The sequence below is a fragment of the Neophocaena asiaeorientalis genome, unplaced genomic scaffold (genome assembly GCF_003031525.2).
Source record: "Neophocaena asiaeorientalis asiaeorientalis breed wild unplaced genomic scaffold, Neophocaena_asiaeorientalis_V1.1 scaffold773, whole genome shotgun sequence".
Classification (NCBI taxonomy): Eukaryota; Metazoa; Chordata; class Mammalia; order Artiodactyla; family Phocoenidae; genus Neophocaena; species Neophocaena asiaeorientalis.
The window spans coordinates 117138-140516 of NW_020172815.1; the positions used below are offsets into that span (position 1 = coordinate 117138).

The window sequence follows — 23379 nt, forward strand, 5'->3', positions numbered from 1 at the left end:
CTAAATAGACATTTCTCCAAAGAAGATATACAGATTGCCAACAAACACATGAAAGGAAGCTCAACATCACTAATCATTAGAGAAATGCAAATCAAAACTAAATGAGGTATCACCTCACACCAGTCAGAATGGCCATCATCAAAAAATCTACAAACAATAAATGCCGTAGAGGGTGTGGAGAAATGGAACCCTCTTGCACTGTTGGTGGAATATAAATTGATACAGTCACTATGGAGAACAGTACGGAGGTTCCTTAAAACACTAAGAATAGAACTACCATATGACCCAGCAATTCCACTACTGGGCATACACCCTGAGAAAACCATAATTCAAAAAGAGTCATGTACCACAATGTTCACTGCAGCTCTATTTACAAGGGCCAGGTCATGGAAGCAACCTAAGTGTCCATCAACAGATGAATGGATAAAGAAGATGTGGCACATATATACAATGGAATATTACTCAGCCATAAAAAGAAACAAAATTGGGGCATTGGGGCTTCCCTGGTGGTGCAGTGGTTGAGAGTCCGCCTGCCGATGCAGGGGACGTGGGTTCGTGCCCCAGTCCGGGAAGATCCCACATGCTGTGGAGCGGCTAGGCCCGTGAGCCATGGCTGCTGAGCCTGCCTGTCCGGAACCTGTGCTCCGCAATGTGAGAGGCCACAACAGTGAGTGGCCCACGTACCGCAAAAAAAAAAAAAAAAAGAAATAGAATTGAGTCATTTGTAATGAGGTGGATGGACCTAGAGTCTTATACAGAGTGAAGTAAGTCAGAAAGAGAAAAACAAATACTGTATGCTAACACATATATATGGAATGTTAAAAAAAAAAATGGTTCTGAAGAACCTAGGGGTAGGACAGGAATAAAGACACAGACGTACAGAATGGACTTGAAGACACAGCGAGGGGGAAGGGTATGCTGGGATGAAGTGAGAGAGTGGCATGGACATATATACAACACCAAATGTAAAACAGATAGCTAGTGGGAAGGAGCCACATAGCACAGGGAGATCAACTCAGTGCTTTGTGACCACCTAGAGGGGTGGGATAAAGCAGAGGGGTGGGATAAAGCAGATGGGAAGGAGAATCAAGAGGGAGGAGATACGGGGATATAAGTGTATGTATAGCTGATTTACTTTGTTATAAAGCAGAAACTAACACCCCGCTGTTAAGCAATTATACTCCAATAAAGATGTTAAAATATATATATGTAAATTAAGTATACTGCATATGAACTAAGAAATACCCATGAAATGTTCCTAAATATACTCACAGAAAGATAGCTGTTAATGTCCACATCATCAGTAATAGTTTGACGTTCTCCTTTACAGTTAATTTTCCGAAACCTTCGTCGAGACTGTCTGGCAGGAATTTCTCTTTGTAGAATACTATCTTCATTATCTTTGGAATTCTCTACCTGAAACACATGTTCGCATTCCTGATTAAACATCCAATTTTTCCATATTACTGACAGTCTCTGAAGTTTTAACAGGCGCATAAGGCTTCATTTACTACTTGCACGAAACTGCCTGAAGGAAACAGTCTGTATAGGACAATGCTCATGACTTCAGAAAGACTAAAGGTGACATTATCATAAAGATCTGGAGACCACAGTTTCCTTCCAGGAAATAGTCCCTGTTGCTCACATAAACATACATCCTCTAAGTAAAGTCATTTACCAGAAATGAAGGATGTTAACCACACCTACACATTCAATAATTACAACTTCCGAGTTAGTCTAATTACAAACTGCCTGATTATACACATATTTTATTTAGCAAACAATCATGGTTATGACTTCAGTGAATTCCTAACAGTGAAACAAAATGCTTTATGCATTATTCTTTGATGTCCATCTTAATGTGTGAAAACAGTCAAGAATAAATAAGGCTGGCATCTTCTAAGGAAGAAGGGAAAACTAACATTTATTGAGGGCTTATTATAGGACAGCATGGATATATATTATACTATTTAGTTTACACAACAGCCCTGTAATCAGGTATTACTATTTCTAGTTTATACGTGAACAAAGTAAAATCCAAAAAGATCAGCGACTTTTCAGTCTCACAACAGTGATACTTATTAAAGGTGACCTGGCATACAGGCCTGTTTCCAAAACTTATGCTACTGATACAAGACTACATTGCCAGGGGACGGGGGGAGCGGGAGGAAAGAAATAGGTGAGGAAGATTAAGAAGTACAAACTTCCAGCTGTAAAATAAATGAGTCATAGATATGAAATATACAGCATGAGGAATATAGTCAATAGTTATATAATATCTTTGTATGATGACAGATGGTAAATGGACTTATTGTGGTGATCATTTTGAAATGTACAGAAATACCAAATCACTACTTTGGGTAAAAGGAACTAACATAGTGTTCTGGGTCAATTACAGTTCAAAACAAAGAAACTTATAGAAAAAGAGATCAGATTTATGGTTCCCAGAGGTGGGGGCTGAGGGGAGCAGAAATTGGATGAAGGCAGTCAGAAGGTACAAACTTCCAGTTATAAGACAAACAAGTACTAGGGATATAATGTCAACATGATAAATATAATTAACACTGTCATATGTTATATATGAAAGTTGTTAAGAGAGCAAATCCTAAGCGTTCTCATCACAAGAAAAATAAGTTTTTTCTATTTCTTTAATTTTCTATCTATATGAGATGATTGTCGGTCACTAAACTTACTGTGATTTATCACTTCACGATGTATGTAAGTCAAACCATTATGCCTTAAACTGATACAGTGCTGTATGTAAATTATATCTCAGTAAAATTAGAAGAAAAAAAAGGACTACCTTTCCCATCTAATGACAGAGTATAGCATAATTTTTAGAAATTACTTTTACAAAGGAATATTGACATGCTCTAAAGTAGAGTTTATAATTAACCTCACATCCAATAAATAACAAATGGTAATTTCAGCTTTTTCCCTCAACTACTTTTCCTGCTAATGTCATATCTCTTGCTGATATCAAAAATTTCCTAGTCACCCAAGTATGAAATTCCAACATTTCCAATTCCCCTGCTTGTCTTCCATATCTTATCTTCAATCATTTCTTAGAACCTGTCAAATCTTTGTTTAGAAATCCCTTTCACAATGCCTTTTCTTTCATTCCCATTACCACCATTCTTTATTCAAGTCTTAATCACTTCAGTCCTGAACTTGCTGGTTCTGTCATGTTCCTCTCCAGTTCCATCCGGCATGGTCAGATAAATCATCATTATGTCAGGTCTCCTGTTCAAAATGCTACAATGGACCTCTAATGGTTACCGAATAAATTTTAAACTATTATATTTGATATTCCAAGTCATACATGCTCCATTCCCAAAATATTTTTATCACTTTATCTTATACATGGAAGCCTGGAAAAACTGCTCCCGTATCCTCCTCCCCACAAAAAATCCTCTCACATAAAAGCTCTAATGAGATATGCACAATTTCCTGATGATTTCTCAGAAAGAGGTGATGTCTAAGCTGTTCTGTAGGTTTGAGAGTTCAAGAGTAAGCGGCAGCCAAATCAATGTGACTATTCATGGGTCCCTATACATAAATAACTTACATTCTGCTAAGTAACTTTACTTATTTACTCAATTTCTGTTATCCTATCCATGTTATCTTCATATGCTGAAACACTACCAATCATTTAAGACACATCTCAACTGCCATCTCTTCCATAACCACAAGAGACATTCCTTTTGACTGCTTTGCTGTGTGCACACAACCTGGACTTCTCATAAACAGGACTGCCTTCAGGCCTTTACATACATATGCGTTATTTCTGCCTAAAAGCCCATGCCTCCTTTGCTAACATCTCAGCATCCTACACATACCTCATGACCCAGTTCAAACAACCCTACCTCTGCCTCAAGACGCAGGTGCTACCCCTTCTATAGCACTAAGCATACTGGCCATAATTATTAGATAAGCCTACCTCACTACAAGCTACCTAGTAGAGGAAGTGCATTGTATTTACATTCATCTTTGTTCACTTATTCAAAACATTTGCCAAAGTGAGCATTACATTAAATTCTTTCTTTCTCTCCAAATATCTTAAGCCCTTGGAAGTATGTATAAAATACTCAAGAAATATACAGGCAGGCAGAATATGTTACTGAATACTACTCTTCTGAAAAGTAAAATCCAGAAGAGACAGGGGCTTGATTTCCAACTTAAAACTACAGAATTTTGTATAGGTAGCAAATACATGTTATCTCCTTGAGATTCAATTTCCTTTTCTAAAAAATGATGGGAGAACCATTGTATTTTCTAAATCACTATACTAGGCCAAGTACCAGAAACTATTACTTATGTCCTTTAAGGCTCACAACATAGCTACTCTTTCTGTGTTAACGGATGGTGCAGAGTCTCACAAAACTTAAGTATTTCACAGAAGTGTGTGAGTAACAATTCAAAAAGCAAGTGTGGGGACCTCCCTGGTGGTCCAGTGGCTAAGACTCTGCACTCTCAAAGCAGGGGGCCCAGGTTCAATCCTTGGTTGGGGAACTAGATCCCTCATGCAAGCCACAACTAAAGATCCCACATGCTGCAACAAAGATCCCACCTGCAACCCAATCCACTGCCAACAGCCAAAAATAAAAAAATGAATGAATGAATATTTAAAGAAAACACCAAGTGTGACTAAGAAGTTCATCTCCTTCATACTGCCCTATCCCACAGGATGAACTAGATTATTTACTTTAGGTAAAATTCCAGTATCATATCCATATTCTTAGATCTTTCAATAGCTACCATTTATTGAGCAAAAGCAGAAATTTAAACAATAAATGTTTTTCAAAATAGAAACAGTAGTAAATTAAATTTAGGAAAGGAGTTTCTAGCCTTAAAAATGTGGGGAAAAGTACCAAATGAAAGGAAAAACCAAACAATGGAAAAAGGATTAAGCACTCTTAGTAAAGCTCCCGCTGATTACAACTGAAATGTGAGTTTTAAAAATGAAACGTCATAAACACATACTGAAATGGCAGAAAAATAAGGAATCCAAATGCAAAGAAAGAAGTGAAAACAAAATGCCAGGAAGTAGGCTAGCAACAAAGCCCCAATCTAGCAGATGATTTCTCAACTTTAGAGACAAGACTTTCCACTTTGATGGTTGTAGGGAACGAGAGAGATAGGAAATAAAATAGAGAATCCAACAAAGGCAGGGAATCCAAAGGAGACTTACTCATTCCAAAGAGCTACACCCTCAATGCAAGCTTTAAGCCCATCCTGCAGAAGGGAGAGGAAGAAAACTTGCTTAGCACTGAGAAAAGGACTGCTGGGGGTGGAGGGAATTCAAAACAGAAGCCATCCTTCATGCAGGTCTGTAGTTTTAATTCATAGTACCTTAAGCGCATAAAAAAATTTAAAGAAGTTCAGGACTAAAAACATACATGCAACTGGCAAAAACAAATCTAAAACCTCTCTGTAAGAATGCAACTTTAACCCAAACCTCAAGGAATTCCCACACCCAAAGTTCAACACATATGAAGTCATGTACAAATATACAAAAAAAAAAAAACCCAAAACAAAAAACCCCAACAACAACAAAACCCAATCACGAGAGACATAATGAGCAATAATGGACAGAAAAACGGTAGCAGAATCACACCTGCAAGTATACCAATATTGGAAGTATCAGAAAATATAAAGCTATAATAAAATAAAAAACTTTAAACAAAAGAAACTTGAAAATGAGCCAGAGATTATAAATAGCAACCAAACAGGTAAGGATTCACCAGGACAAAAAAAAAAAAAAAATTCCTCCCCAAGTGCCCTCCCTCCCCACTGCCAAGCTAGCAAATAGATAGTAACAAGAAAGAGCCATCTACCTTCGAAAGAGGGATAAGAACATGGAAATATATCCTGTCTGAAACACAAGAGCACAGAGAAGGCCTAAAACTGAGGGTAGAACAAGAACACTTAGAAAAATCTTCCAAAAAACCAGTCCCACCCCTAAGCACAAAGTAACACTAGAGGAATTTGATGGTGCACTGAAGCTAACAACAACAAAAATCCAAACCCAACTCAATTCTAGCAGAAGAGGTGTGTTCATCTCCAGGCCTAAACACTGTCTACCCTCTGTCTTTATTGCTCTACATACAGTATCTAGTATCAAATACAAAATAACAACTCACATAAAAATGAAAGGATTAAAAAAAAAAAACAACCCAATCCACTGCCAAGAGACAAAGCAATCAACAGAGCAATCCCTGAAAATTAAGAGATGACCCAGATGAATATCAGACAGAATTTAAAACAACTATAATATGGTAATGATTCAGTGGAAAAGGTGGACAATATAACTAGACAGATGGAGCAGACATAAGAAAAGTATTACAGTAAAGTGAAAATGTCAGAAACAAAAAACATGGTACTAAAGATGAAGAATGCCTTTGATGAGCTCATCAGTAGACTGGATACAATCAAGTTAAGAATCAATGAACTTAAACATAGGTCAACAGAAATTACCCAAAATGAAAGAGGGGCAGGGAGAGAGGAAGAGAGAGAAAGTAAAAAAGAAAAATGAAGGAATTAAATGGTGTATTAAGATATAACTAAAAAGAGGATTAGTGAATTGGGAAAACAGAGCTAAAAAAAATAAAAGAGTATGTACCACAAAGTCAGGATAAGATGAAAAACAAGAAAAAAATCTTAAGAAATATAGAGAATAGGACTTCCCCGGTGGTGCACTGGTTAAGAATCCGCCTGCCAATGCAGGGGACATGGGTTCGAGCCCTGGTCTGGGAAGATTCCACATGCCTTGGAGCAACTAAGCCCCCACGCCCCAACTACTGAGACTGCGCTCTAGTGCCCACAAGCCACAACTACTGAATCCCACGAGCCTAGAGCCAACGTTCCGCAACAAGAGAAGCCACCGCAGTGAGAGGCCCATGTACCACAATGAAGAGTAGCCCCGCTCACCACAACTAGAGAAAGTCGACGCGCAGCAATGAAGACCCAACACAGCCCCCAAAAATAAAATAAATAAATTTATTAAGAAAAAAGAAATATAGAGAATAAGATGAAAATATTTAACATATATTTAAACAAAGTTCAAGAAAATGATAATAGAAAAATGAAGACAATGTCCAAAGAGAAAATGAGATTTTTTTAGTTAAAAAAAAAAAAAAGACAGCCCAAAGCTCTCCAACAAATCCAAATCAGGATACTTAAAAAACTACAACTACAAATCCACACAGAAAAGATAAACAGAAGACTCAACGCAGCCAGAAGGAAACGATAGATCAGCTATAAAGGAAGGGCATTAAATTAATAACTGACTTCTCAAAAAACAACAGATGCCACAAAACAGAATGTACTGACTGCTGAGAAAAAAAAGGATTTTTCTCCTAAAATTGCATTCATAGCAAAACAATCCTTAAGAATAATACAAAATAAAGCTATTTTCAGGCAAAATTAAGAAAAAGAACAATACACCCAGTTGAAAGTTTACCAACAAAACCCCTTTATTAAAGAAAAATTTAAAGAGTGTGCCTCAGATATAACACAAATGTTCCCATAAGTAAGGTCTCACATCCAAGAAATAACTAAAAGCAAAGAAATGCTAAATACATGGTTAAATCTGAGCAAATAACAACTGTATAAAACAATAAAGTAAGACAAAATTTGTGGAATAAGTAAGTAGAACTAAAATACTGGTCAACAGCAATTACATTTGGATGTAGTGGCCAGCATTAAACTTTTATCAACTTTACCACTTATTAACTTGGGTTACTTTTAAGTAACCTGGAATTAGCAAGAAAAGAATAGACCAAATACAGTATCTAAGGAAGTACTGGGGGAGGGAGTTGAGAGTGGAAAAAAAGAACTTACTATATTATATATAGAGAGTAAAAATAACAAGAGGAAAAAAAAGTAGAGTATATACAAAGCACATAAAAGTAAATCCAAAAAGTAAAAGTAAATCCAAACCTGTCAGAAACCACAAAGAATGTAAACGGAAGAATCTTCTCAGGTTAAAAAAAAATCTTATACCAAATGCAGAAAAAGAGTTAACAGCCTCCAAGTACTGAGGCCCACAGAATCCAGATACAAAGATGACAAAAGAGTACTAGAAATTAAATTATGAGCTAACATCTCACTAAGAAATAATGAATGCAAGAATCCTAAACTCAATTATCAAAGTAAGCCTAGAAACTCAGAAAAATATAACAAATAACTCAGGCTGAGCATTTACTGGGAATGTAAGGGTAGTTTAATATTTTAAAAATCTATAAATATAAATCAAATTAAGAGACCAAAGGAGACAAGGGCACAGATCTCTGTAACAAAGGCAGAAAAAGTTTCTAATCAATTTCAGTAACCTTTCCTGACAAAAAATTTTAACACTACTTTTTGATACTCAAGATACCATTTTAAGTTATGAACTTCTGAGAGACTCCCAATAGTTTTTTGGTATTTCTTTGCTTTCTGACACAAGAAATCCTAGTCTAATACATTTCCTGCTCCACATGTGATGTAAGCTATTATTTTATGGAGGCTTATATCGTTTTAGTGGGGAAATACTATTTACTCACCATCTGGGCTCTTATAAACACTAGTAATCACTAAAACTACTTTTTTGTTGCTGCTTCTAAGCTTTTGCAATGAATAGCCCTAAGAAATACATTTTTTTCATAAAGTGAACTTGGGAAATATTTTTAAGACAAATGCTGACATATTCTATTCAAATTTTGCACTAGAGTTTTACTTAATATCTTTTATTTTGTACAACTCTTTTTCTTTTATATTGGAAAAAAATAACACCTAATGACAATAACATATACATATATTAACTACATTACATTAATTATAATCATTGTAAAATAAATTTAATTACATCCAATTACATTAAATGTATCTTAATAACAAAAAATTTCTCTTTATACACTTAGGTTATCTATACACATGTATGTTATATATACATATATAATAGCTTTAACAGTATCAACATTACCACCAACATCCTGATACTACATAATCGGTTCCTAATGATTTATGTATATAAGATTATATATGTAAGTATATATTATTATCATCACATAAGTTACATACATGTAAGTATATGTAATGTGTCTACACACACACACACACACACATATCTACATAAAACTTTTTAAACTGTCATTACTACTAAAAATGAAACTACTGACCCTTTCTGTCCTCATGAGATACCCCATTAAAAATGCAAAGACAAAATATTGTCTTTTGAAGTCACCAGAGGGCTCCCCCGGTGGCACAGTGGTTAAGAATCTGCCTGCCAATGCAGGGAACATGGATTCGATCCCTGGTCCAGGAAGATCCCACATGCCGCGAAGCAACTAAGCTCATGCACCACAACTACTGAGCCTGCACTCTAGAGCCTGAGAGCCACAACTACTGAGTCATGAGCCACAACTACTGAAGCTCGCACACCTGGAGCCTGTACTCCACAACAAGAGAAGCCACCACACTGCAACGAAGACCCAACGCAGCCAAAAAATAAATAAATAAAAAATTTAAAAAAAAATTGTTCTTAAAGTCACCAGAAATAAAAACTCCTGGGAATTAAACCAACAATTTTTTTTTTTTTTTTTTTTTTTGGTACTCCACGGCACGTGGGATCTTCCCGGACTGGGGCACGAACCCGTGTCCCCTGCATCGGCAGGTGGACTCTCAACCACTGCGCCACCAGGGAAGCCCCTAAACCAACAATTTTACATATAATAAATTCACTTTTTTTTAAGAGATATTTTTCTCCTTTTTGAATTATTTTAAGTATTTAAAAACTTTACTTGGCTCCACTAAGCAGCTCATCTTTCTCAGGTCTTTTCAGGCTCTTCTTGAATTTTTACTGTTCCAAATGTATTAGGCACAAAACAACAACCATTCTGATGGTATTTTTCATTGGAATCTCATTAAATTCACAAGATAATCTAAGGAAAATGAATACCTTTATGATGATAACTCCTTAGTTGAGAACATGGTATCTCATTTTTTGTTCAAGCTGCATTTTATATTTTTGCAGAGCATTTAAAAACAATGTCTTTGCAAATTTGTTAAGTTTATGCTAAAGTATTTTACGTAGTTATTGTAAATATATTCTCGTATATGACATTTATTTAGGTCACAGGTCAATTTCTTGATCTCCATAAGAAAATCTGCTGGGATTTTCATGGGGATTACACTTAATTTTTCATCAATTTGGAGACAATTTACATCTTAAAAATATTGATTCTTTCAACTGATCTAGAGCTGAGGAAGAGTTCAAAAATTTTTTATGGTTTTCTATGTAAGGAGTCTCCTATAACTTTTGTTAGATTTATTCTGATGTATATGGATGTTTTTGACATTTATAAATGGTTTTCTTACTAAATTCTATTTTTCTAACATTTTGTTGCTCATAAATATAAATACAGTTGATTTTTATATATGAACAAGTACCGAGTGACCCTGCTGAAATGATTTCTTATTAATTCTAAAAGTTCACATGTAGTTATTTATGGATTTTCTATATGCAAATCACGTCATTTGTGACAGTTTTATATTTTCATTTCTAATCTATCTTTTTCCCCTTGCCTAAATGCACTATATAGGACTTTTTAGACATTGGGTTTGGAGTGAGCTTTGACATATTCCCTAATGCCAGGAAAAGGTTTCCAATGTTTATTGTAAGGTTTGTGCAGATACCTTTAATAAGATTATGAAAGTTTCCCTCTTTTTCTAGCTTGCTAAAAGTTTTAAAAATCCTGATGGGTTTTGAGTATTATCAAATGCTTTTTTTTGTATCTATAGAGATGATCATTTGACTTCTTTATTATATTAATATAATGAATCAGGGCTTCCCTGGTGGCGCAGTGGTTGAGAGTCCGCCTGCCAATGCAGGGGATACGGGTTTGATCCTTGGTCTGGGAGGATCCCACATGCCGCAAAGCTACTGAGCCCGTGTGCCACGGCTGCTGAGCCTGTGCTCTGGAGCCCGGAGGCCATGGCTGCTGAGCCCATGTGCCACAACTGCTGAAGCCTGCACGCCTAGAGCCCGTGCTCTGCGGCGAGAGAGGCCACCGCAATGAGAAGCCCGCGCACTGCAACGAAGAGTAGCCCCCCACTCGCCACAACTAGAGAAAGCCCACGCACAGCAGCGAAGACCCAATACAGCCAAAAATAAATAAATAAATTCATATAAAAATATATATACGATGAATCATACTGATTTTCAAATACTAAAACAATCTTGCAACTATGGAAATAAATTCAACTTTGTCATGATATTTTATCCTATTTATGTATCACTCGGATTTGATTTCCTAATATTTGAAGATTTAAAAATCTATTTTCATTTAAAAAATGACCTGTAATACTGCTTTTGGGTAATATCTTTGTTAGGTTTTGCTCCCAAAATTAAACTGGGCTCTTACACAATGTTATATGTCACCAGTATCTCAATAAAAAAAAATTAAACTGGGCTCATTAAGGGAACATATTCAATTTTTTTCTGTTTCCAGCTAGACTTTATGTATTTCTTCTTTAAATGTTTGGAAAAATTCACCAGTGAAACCATGTGGGTCTGAATTTCTAAATGGAAGGTCTGTAATTACAGGTTCACTTTCTTTCTATATATCGGATTATGCAGATTTTCTGTTTGTGTGAGGGTGTGTGCCAGTTTTGGTAAGCTGTGTATTTCAAGGAATTTGACTCTCTAAAATCTCAAACTTATTTAAAATTTTCATAATATCCTTTCTTTTGTTACTTTTTTTAAAGTTCATTAGATCCATAGAGTACTGTATCCTTTCTCACTACTGACACTGGTTATGTAGTATCTGTTTCATTCTTGATTATTTTTGGCAGGGATTTATCAATTATATTATCCTTTTCTGAGAACAAACTTTTGCCTTTGCTGATTCTTAAGTTTGCTTGACATGCCACTGGTTTTTATATTTATCTTTATTATTGCTTGGCTTCTAATTTCTGTTGGTATAGTTTGCTGCTTTCTAATTTCCTGATGTGGATACTTAACTCATCTAACGTCAGCCTTTCATTCTAACAGCATTAAGGCTTAAATTGCTCAGCAAGAAAGGCTTAAAATGAATTTCATGTTTTGATATGCCACCTTCATTCAGTTCAAAATATTTTCTCATTTTCATAGTGACTCTTCTTTGACAAGTGATTTAACATATACTCCTGAATTTCAAAAGCTGTATTTTGTTCCAGTTGTGTTTTTGTAATTTTTTAAAAAAATTAATTCCATGGTGGTCAAAAACTATAAATTGTAAAATTTTAAATCTTTTCTTTTTTGAGCTTTATGTCCCGCCTATGGTCTACTTTTAAAAATATTCTATGTGCACTTGAAAAGCAGATGTATTCTACTACTGATGAATGTAGTGTTCTCTATATGTCTATTAGGCAGAGTGCTGTTTCCTTAAACCTTGTGAACCAACCTCCGCTAGCTTCAAACTTATCTTCTGCAGCTTTCTCACTTCTTTCAGCCTTCATAGAATTGAAGACCGTTAGGACCTTGCACTAGATTGGGTTTTGGCTTAAGGGATGTCGTGGCTGGTTTGATATTCTAATCCAGACCACTAAAACTTTCACCCGTTGGGCAATAAGGCTGTTTCACTTCTTTACCATTCATGTGTTCATTGTCGTAACACTTTTAATTTCCTTCGAAAACATATCCTTTGCAATCACAACTTGGTTAAGTGTTTGGCACAAGAGTCCTGGCTTTCGGCCTGTCTCAGCTTTCAACATGCCTTCCTCACTAAGCTTAATCATTTCTAGCTTTTGATTTAAATTGAGAGATGTGCAACTCTTCCTTTCACTTGAGCACTTAGAGGCCATTGTAGAGTTATTAACTAGCCTAATTTCAATACTGTTGTGTCTCAGGGAACAGGGAAGCCTGGGGATAGGAAGAGAGATGGGGGAGCAGCCAGTCAGTGGAGCAGTCAAAACACATACAACATTTACCGACCATCTTATATGGGTGTGGTTCATGATGCATCAAAACAATTATAATAGTAACATCAGAGATCACGGTAACAAATATAATAATAAAAAATGGCACCAACAGACTTGCTACAAACCTTTGTTAAAAAAAAAAAAGTATTTGCAAGGTGCAATAAAACAAAGTGTGTCTATAGTCAACATGTATTTAGATAAACCCACATATTTATTCTTTCCATTGTCCTTTGCTCCACATCTCTGTGCTTCCATCTGAGATTCTCTCCTGTCTGAAAAATTCTTTTAGTAAACTGAGTACTGGTCTACTGATGAAAAATTTTCTTAGCTTCTGTGTGAAAATCTTTAAATTCCTTAACTAATAAAGGTAAAATTACCGCTGTGTTTTACTGTTGCTCCTTTAGAAGTAATGTTTCATTTTGTCTTACTAGTTTTATGACTTTCCCTTTACTTTTGGTTCTTAGTAGTTTTACTATGATGTGCTTATGCATTAAGTTTCTTTGTGTTTATACTGATTCGAGTTTGTAACATCATACGGAAAAACCTGAATGAACTGTCTGGCCAACTATAAAATCTGTGAGGTGACATCTTTTTACTTCTGGAAAATTCTCTTACCTTTTCTAATAATATGGTCATTATCTCCTGTCCTTCTGTGACTCCAATTACACATAGATAAGACCTTTTCACTCTCAGTCTCCCAAGGCAATAGAAATAAAAATGAAAATAAACAACTGGGACCTAATCAAACTTACAAGCTTTTGCACAGCAAAGGAAACCATAAACAAAACTAAAAGACAACATACAGAATGGGAGAAAATATATGCAAGTGATGTGACTGACAGGGGATTAATTTCCAAAATATACAAACAGCTCATACAACTCGACAACAAAAAAAAACACCCATCGAAAAATGGGCAGAAGCCCTAAAGAGATATTTCTCCAAAGAAGACATACAATTGGCCAACAGACACATAAAAAGATGCTCAAAATCGCTAATTAGAGAAATGCAAATCAAAACTACAATGAGGTACCACCTCACACCAGTCAGAATGGTCATCATTAAAAAGTCTACAAATAACAAATGCTGGAGACGGTGTGGAGAAAGAGGAACCCACCTACACTGTTGGTGGGAATGTAAGTTGGTGTAGCCACTGTGGAAAACAGCATGGACATTCCTCAGAAAATTAAATACAGAATTACCATATGATCCAGCAATCCCACTCCTGGGTATCTACCCAGACAAAACTATAATTCAAAAAGACACATACAACCCTGTGTTCATAGCAGCACTATTCACAATAGCCAAGACATGAAAGCAACCTAAATGTCCACTGACAGATGAATGGATAAAGAAGATGTGGTACGCATATACAATGGAATACTACTCAGCCATAAAAAGAACAAAATAATGCCATTTGCAGCAACATGGATGCAAATAGAGATTATCATACTAAGTGAAGTAAGTCAGAAAGAGAAAGACAAATACTACTATATGGTATCATTTATATGTGGAATCTAAAATATGACACAATTGAACTTATCTATGAAACAGAATTGCAGACATAGAGAATAGACTGGTGGTTGCCGAGGGGGAGGTGGTGGGAGAGGAATGGATTGGGAGTTTGGGATTAGCAGATGTAAACTTGTATATATAGAATGGATAAACAACAAGGTCCTACTGTACAGTGCAGGGAACTATATTCAATATCCTGTGATAAACCATAATGGAAAAAGAGTATGAAAAAGAATGTATATATGTATAACTGAGTCACTTTACCATACAACCGTAATTGTAAATCAACTATACTTCAATAAAAAAGAAATCAGCCCAGAAAAAAAAATAAAATTTGGAAGGAATTTGGAAAGAAAAATAAAATTTGGAAAGAAAAGACCTTTGCACTCTATTGCCTGTCTCCTACCCTCCATCATATTTGATTTTTCCTTGGATCTGTCTACAGTTGACCCTTCAACAATGTGGGGGTTAGGGGTGCTTGACCCTCCATGCAGTTTAAAATCTGTGTATAACTTTACAGTTGGCCCTCTGTATCCACAGTTCCACATCTGCAGATTCAATCAGCTGTGGATTGTGTAGTACTGTAGTATGTATTTTTTAAAAACCCAAATGTGGGACTTCCCTAATGGTCCAGTGGCTAAGACTCCATGCTCCGAACGCAGAGGGCCCGGGTTCAATCCCTGGTCAGGGAACTAGATTCCACATGCCACAACTAAGAGTTCGCATGCTGCAACTACAGATCCCACATACTGCAACTAAAGGTCCCATGTGCCACAACTGTAAATAAATATTAAAATAAATAAAGTAATAAATAATATATAATAAAATAAATAAAGTAAATAAATATTAAAAAAACAAACCAAAAAAACCCTGTGTGTAAGACCTGCCGAGTTCAAACCAGTGTTGTTCAAAGGGGCCACTCTATTTTCTTCCCGCTTATCATTCAATTCCCTAAATCTCTATTCAGCCAAGTTTTACCTACTGTTTAATCTGAGATTTTATTTTCAGTTATAGATGTTTCTAGTTGTAGAATTTGGGATTAATTCTTTCATTTTATAGTTTCTAATCTTCTACTGAAATGTATGTATGTTATCTCTGATATTTGGGATCTCCTGTGAGTTTGTTGGCATTGTCTGCTTTTTATTCTCTTTAGTTTCTGACTACTTTTAGATGTATTCCATAGATCCTGATATGTAGTATATTTTCACTATTGTTATTTTGCAAATTCTGTAATTTCAGTATGTATTTACTTACCCTTTGACAAAGTTGTTTGATAGGTTTAAAAACTTTAAGGTGTAGCCTATATATTTTTTGTTATTAGTAAAGTTTCATTGCATATAATCAGAAAGTGTTTTCAGTATATCTACTTTATGGAAATCACTGATTTTTTTTTTGGTGAACATATGATCAATTTTTGTGAATGTGCATTGGACACCTGAGATGGTGTAGGATAATGCTGTAGAATACAACATATATTCATAAAATCCACCTTACTGTTTATTCTGTTTAGGTCTTCTATCTCATTTTTTGTCTACCTGATCTATTTTATACTAAGAACAGAGAATTATATTCTATTTTGTAGCACATTTCTGTCTCACTGAATCTCCTGTAATTTTTGCTTTATACAGAGGGTTTCTGTGTAATGTGCTGCATAGAAATTCATGTGTTGTATCTTTACTGTAAATTGTGAGTTTTAGCATCAAAAAATATGCCCCCTTCTATGTCACAGTTAATGCTTTTTGGATTGAATTCTACTTTGGTATTAAAGATTACTGTTATCTGCCCCCTTTTTATTTTCACTTGTTTAGAATACCATTGTCCACTGAATCATTTGATTCAGGAATCACAGAAGTGTCTCTTATAAACAGTATATAGTTGTTGCGTCTCCTTTTGTGAGCCAAATTGAGAATCTTTTCCTAATAATAGGTGGATGAAGCACATTCACATTTACTGGTGACTAATATTTTCAGTCTCAATTCTGTGATAACATTTTATAATTATGTGTATTTTACTACACTTGTTTCTCTAAGAAACGTGTGTTCTTTGTTTTTTAATAAAAAAATTTTTTTTGGTACTTAGGAAGACCTGTATTTTTGTTTTAGTGATTACTTCTGTACTTAAACCGTTTAAATGCCCTTTGTCTTTGTATTCTTTTCCTTTTTCTCATACAATTTTTAAAAATTGAGATATAATTCACATACCATAAAATTCACCCTTTTAAAGTATACAATTCAGTAATTTTTGATATACTCATGAAGTTATACAGTCATTACCATTATCTATTCCACAACATTTTCAACATCCCAAAAAGGAACTTCATACCCACCCATTAGCAACTACTTTTTCTCTCTATCGATTTACCTGTTTTGAATATTTCATATGAACAGAATCATACAATATATGGCTTTTGCTGTCTGGCTTCTTTTACTCAGAATAATGTTTCCAAGGTTCATCCATGTTGTAGCATGTACTGATATTTGATTCCTTTTTACCATAGAATAATATTGCATCATGTGCACATATAACATTTTGTCTATTCACTTATCAAGGTGATGAATATTTGGTTTTTTCCACTTTTATAGCTATTATAAATAACGCTATGAACATTAGTGTTCAAGATTTTATGTGAACGAATGCTTTCAATTCTCTTGGGTATATACTTGATGGGTCAATGGTAATTCTACTTTTAGCTGTTTGAGGAGTTGTCAAACTATTCTCCAAAGTGGTTTCACCATTTTACATTTCTACCAGCAATGTATGAAGACTGATTTCTATACACCCTTGCCAATACCTGTTACAGTCCACCTGTCTTATTATTACCCTTTTACTACGTGTTGGCAAAGAATCTTCATTGGGCATCTTGTGTTTCTACACATTTTGCTGGGTTTGCCAAGAATGAAAATCCTAACCACTCATTATGTGGGCCATTTCTCAGAGCTGTGTTTGTAGCAAGCAATCTTGAAGGATGAAGTAATGTTTCCTACTGGAAAAACAAAAAGCCCGCTTACTATAAAAGCACCATATTTATTCAACAAGCTCAGTGTTTCTTAGCTGCAGTACAAACCTACTATATGCAAGGCATCCACCTGGGCCATCCAGCATAACCTACACAAGACCTAGGGAACAAGGGGAACCTACAGAAATATGTTAATTATTATGCTGCTCACTATACCATGAGTAATGGAATTCTCTGTCTCTGACCCAAGACATGTTTTGGTCTCCTGTCTTCTGCCAACATCCATGAAATAACTAGTAAACTGTTAGCTTTTAAATATAGTAAAATCAAATGTTAGGCTGGATATTATCTAATTTAGCAGTTTTTATTGGTATTTTAACTCTCTTCCGTTTTTTTTATGCAACAGATGATCAGTAAGAATGTTTTTTCCTATTTCACTCTCCCTTTTCCTTTTTTATTTGTATTATTTCTACTTTGTCACAACATAAACTGTATGTCCAGTAGTCTTCCCCTCACATCCCTACCTTTGTTTTAGTCTTAGCAGTACATCCATGTATTTTAAATGCTCGTCTTCACTTCTTTTGCTGAGGTATTCCCAGTTATCTCTCAACTGGATAAAACATCCTCCAGGAGATTCCTTAAAAAAACAGCTCAAGAGTACCTAATTCCCTAAAAACTTACATACTGAAAGCTGTTTTCCCTCAACCTTGATATCTAACAGAATGTGGCTGAACATAAAAACTTTGGTTCATACTTTTTCTTGGAGTTTTCTTTTTAAATGCTGCTGCACGGCTGCCTTGTTTTGGTTGCCTCAGTGAAATTTAAAATGTCTGAACCAGTGCCGTTCTTTTGCCTTTACAAGTTATGTAATGTTTTTGCTTGGAAGCATAAGATTTTTTATCTTTCCCCAATATCCAGTGGACCCTTTCAATGTATAGATGTGAATCTTTTTCAATTTCTGGAGAATTTTCTTTGAATATAGCTTTAAATATTAGTTCTTTTTCATTGATTTTTCTTTCTTGGGACTCTAAAATTCTGAATGTTATCCCTCCATTGCCTGTCTTTAATTTCCACTATTTTCTCTGACACTTTTTCCAGCTTTAAGACTGCACAGAACAATGTATAAGCTTAAGGTATACAACAGTGTTGATACATTTACATATTACAAGATGATTACTACCATAGCTTTAGCTAACATCTCCATCACGTCACAGTTACCATTTTTGCAGTGAGACGGTTTAAGATCTGTTCTCTTAGCGACTTTCAAGTTATATAACACAGTAATTCTGACACTTTTACTTCATTCTTGTGTCATTTTCATTCACTTGGTTCTTTTCCTGCCTTTCTTCAATGAACCTTATTAAATTTTCATTTGACTCTATTCCCCCCAGGGGACCTTATAATTTATTTATTACTAAAATATTTTTTTTCTTTGTTTTCTATTCCTTTACTAAGTTCATATTCTTTTTACTCCTTTTTTTGGGGGGGGGGGCGGATTTTCTTTTCCTGGTTTTTAAATTACTGATTCTACATATTTTTTGTTTTTGTTTTTCAATGTCCTCAACTGGTTGATTGAATATATTTAACTCTGGAGTGTGGCCACACTCTACATCTGCATGATGGTTTTTCTGTGGTGGGGAGGAGTTTTTTTCTCAGTTGACATGTAATAATTTTCTTTTATTTTTATAATACCTACATATGGATTTATCAAGTTCCCCTTTCTACCTTTTTGTGGTATTAGGATGTCTTACAAAACTCCTACTTTAACAGCACCTCTTTTGCCAAATACTTTGAAGTCCAGATGTTTTAAGATACTTTTTTCTTTTTGTTTTGCTAGTGGAAGGAGAGGTTGTAAGACTCTGATTTTGTGTTCACTTTGGCTTGTAGGCACCTAAAACTTACCCATGTGCTGCTTCTTCACCACTTAAATGCCAAAGAGAGCTTGTTTCCTTTTTACCTTTTATCTTAACCCTGAAGCTACGCATTTAGATGACTACTCTGAAAATTATTCATATTAAAAAACTTCACTGTAGTCTCTGTTCTATCACATGCATACGTACACACACACACATTTAATTTTAAACTTAGCGTGGAATTAGTCTTTCCGACAGTACAGGTCAACCCTAGGTCCATTTGCTAGCTTCCATTTTCTGTGTTTTCTACAGATCTGCTTGGTTGGCCTTTGTTCATCACAAATCCTTGATAAGGGTTGGGAGTAGAGATGGAGTGTGAGAAATAACATGCTGGGAAACGGTGATTTCTCTCTTTTTATTTACAATTATTTTCAAGTTTGAGCGTCCTCTGTCTTCAAGTTATGCTGTGAGCATGGTTTGTGTATAGATTTCTTATACCCTTCTTGTAGTTCTACACTGTTTTTAGAGGAAATACTGGGAGACAAGTAGTTAAGTGGTTACCGCTGTCTTCAGCTACCCAGAAGAAGAAAGATTTAAAAGTTTAATTAAAACAATGAACTAATAAAATTCTATAAAGCAATACAGATTTTAAAAGCTCAATAATCTTGTCATGGGAAGGTCTTTCTAATAAGCATGACTTCAAAAAGTCATAAGAGGAAAAAAACTCAACAGATTAAAAAAAATTATAACTGACATAAAATTTACTTCAGACTAAAGTTAAAAACTGATAAACAGCTTCTTACAACAAAAGGGTTCATTTATCTAGTGATAAAAAGCTCTCATGAACAAATAAGGAATAATCCAAGTAGAAAAATGGGCAAGAGATAATAAGAAATATTATAAACTGATAATAAACGGATAATAAGAAAAATAAACCCTCCCTAAAGCATATGAGAATATGCACAGGTAATTTAAAATGAGATTTCATTATAATGTGTCAGATTAAGATGACTAACCTATCAGGTGATGAGCAAGGTGTTTAGAAACAGGCATTCCCAATCACCAGTGGTTACTCAAATTTGTAGAAATACACACGTAATAAAAGTATTTGATAGAACTTATCAAAATAGTAAGCATTACTTATAAACATGTATACTTGGACCAAGCATTTTTATGAATTCTAAATAATTTCACCTAAAAAATATGCTAAGGTATCAAAGATTTATGCTATTACAAAATGTTCAGTACAATTTTGTATTTCAAAGGATGTAATAACAGTGAAAAACTGAAAAAAAACTCAAGATTCATCAATATGGTGGAATAAAAACAAAATCCTCAGAAACTTCAGGAACAAAAATCTTAAAATTATTTTAGATTATTTTCTCCTATAACTCATAGAGCATTTTTAACTATGCTGATCATCAATAAAATACTGTTTTGGAATTTAAAAATTACCAATCATAAATATATATACTTGATGTGATTATCTGGGGTGATTTTAAAATTTTTATATATACACATACTTTTTTTCCCCAAAACATTTGGGTATAAATTGAAGAGAGGGTGATTCTTGACCCTAAAATATGTCAACATGTATTTCCTAAGAACAAGAATTTTGTCTTATATAACCCCACTACAATAATCAAAATCAGTAAACTCAATATTATCTAAACCACAGTCCATGTTCAAATTTCACCAACTGTGCCAACATTATCATTTATAGTTACTCCCCTCTCCTGCCTCCAAGATTTAATGCAAGATAAAAAGCACTGTATTTAGTTATATCTCTTTTTTTCTCTTTTAATATGAAACAGTTCCTCAGTCTTTCTGTGATGTTTCTTGACACTGGGATATTTAAAGAGTATAGGACCTCAATTTTTAGAATGTCTTCCATTTGGTTTGTTAGCTATTTACTACTGATTAGCTGCAGGCAGGCATTTCTGGCAGGAATATGTCTCAGAGGTGATGTTCTGTCCTCCTCAGTGCATCATATCATGAGTAGTGTATCACTTTTTGCCTATATTGATGGTGGTAGCAATAATTTTTGTTATAGTGGTTTCCTCCACATTTCCCCATCAGAAATTTGGTAATTTTTCCTTTCATAAATGATTTGTGGGGAAATACAATGAGACTACGTAAGTATCCTGTTTCTCAACAAACATTAGTCACAAGTTTTGGCATTCATCAACGATTTTCTAACTTAATCATTCCTTCTAGACTTATTAGTTGGTATTTAACTATCAGGAAGAACTCTTCCTTTTCATTCATTCATACCATTAGAAATTAACAAATTCTTTATTATACAGTAGGGTACCATCAATCACTATACATTTTTATTTGGATTCTCAAACTGTCCCAGATTTGGCCAATGGGACTCCCTTCAATCTCGTTCCTCTGTCCTTTTGCCAGGTCCGTATAATTCTCTGAGTATTTCCTTACTTTATAAGGTAGGTGATGGAATTATTTCATATTTTGACAGAGGAAGGTTTTAAGTGGCATACATTTGTAATATCAATGAATTGTACGTTTAAAATATGTTTGTACACTTAAAATATGTACACTTAAAATACTATCTAGAGTATGTTAATACTCTAGATAGTAGTGATTTCTACATTGTTATGAGCAAGCAATTTTAAAACTGTCTTAGGTGTCAGTAAATGTTTTGATGATGATGGAAACCAAGTTTCTCACTGTTAGTGAAAGGAGGTACAAATAAGCAAAATGAGAAAAACAGAATAAACTCTAGATTTTAAACAGGTACACAGAAACAAAGAAATAAATACAGAGGTGTATATATGTGTGTATGTATGTGTATACATACACTCAAGCGTACATTTTCTAGCTCTGTCCAGTGAAAGGCCCTACAAGCAATGAAGCACCTGGAGCAATGAAAACAGCCGGCTGCCAGATCTTGGTTTCTAAACACTGCTTTAGAAACAGAAAAGGCTAACTCCCAGTTTGGGGCAAGAAAAGTACAACTCCTCCCTTTAATCTCAAAGGAAAATTAATTTAATTGTTAATAACTTTAGTAATTAACTTAATATCTTAAACTGTACATTTAAAAATGGCTAAAATGGGGTCTTCCCTGGTGGTGCAGTGGTTGAGAGTCCGCCGGCCAATGCAGGGGACACGGGTTCGTTCCTGGTCCGGGAAGATCCCACATGCCGCGGAGCGGCTGGCCCCATAAGTCATGGCGGCTGAGCCTGCGTGTCCGGAGCCTGTGCTCCGCAACGGAGAGGCCACAACAGTGAGAGGCCCGCGTACCGCAAAAAAATAAAAATAAAAAAATAAAAATAATAAAAATGGCTAAAATGGTAAATTTCATGTTAAGTGTATTTTACCACAATGAAACAAAAAAACAACGTACAAGGTGGATGGAGCTTAATTCACGTATATAGTCCACCCTCTGTATTCACAGATTCAACCAACCACAGACTGTGTAGTACTGTAGTATTTACTACTGAAAAATATCTGAATGTAAGGTACTGAGCAGCTCAAATTCATGTTGTTTAAGGGTCAACTGTATATGAGAACACTATGGCAAAAGCACTATTTTTTTCCCATAAAGTACGAGAAATATAAAATACATCAACAGACAAATAACTGAGAAAACAGTACTGCCTGAGGCAGTTTTCTTGCCATGTCCTTCAATGCATTTATTCAGAGGAAAGGGTTCTGAGAACTTAACAGATATGCCATGTATACCAACACTTAAAGAAAATAAATGTAAAACAATACATAGTCTAAGCCTTGAACAAACCTGAAAACAAATAACATTCACTGAATATTTACTATGCAGATAGCACTCTGCAATACTATGGAAGACACAAACAGAACAAGAAATAATCTTTGCCTTTTAGGAGCTTAAAATCAGTGGTTTATATGAAATTTAGGACACTAAGCTCACGATAACGTAGATGACCCAGTTTAGGGAAGAGAAAACAGAATCTACCTGAAGATGTCAATCTGACTGTAACACCATGAAATGGAAATGTGGTTTAGTTTTGAGCCTTGATATTAAAAGACTTCATTAAGAATTCAACCTCGTTTCTCAAGTTTAAATCAAATCAGATGACATGATCATTTACATGAGATGCTAGTAGGACAAAGAGTCC

At 35.0% G+C, this 23379-nt stretch overlaps 1 protein-coding gene across 1 annotated transcript in view; it reads right to left on the reverse strand.

Annotated features, from left to right (window-relative positions):
* The window catches only part of RAPGEF6 (Rap guanine nucleotide exchange factor 6), a 177026-nt gene that overhangs the window by 93554 nt on the left and 60093 nt on the right, over positions 1-23379 (reverse strand). The window contains exon 6 of the mRNA XM_024741655.1: positions 1273-1416. Within this exon, the coding sequence (XP_024597423.1) occupies positions 1273-1416 (144 nt within the window). The remainder of the gene's footprint in view (positions 1-1272; positions 1417-23379) is intronic.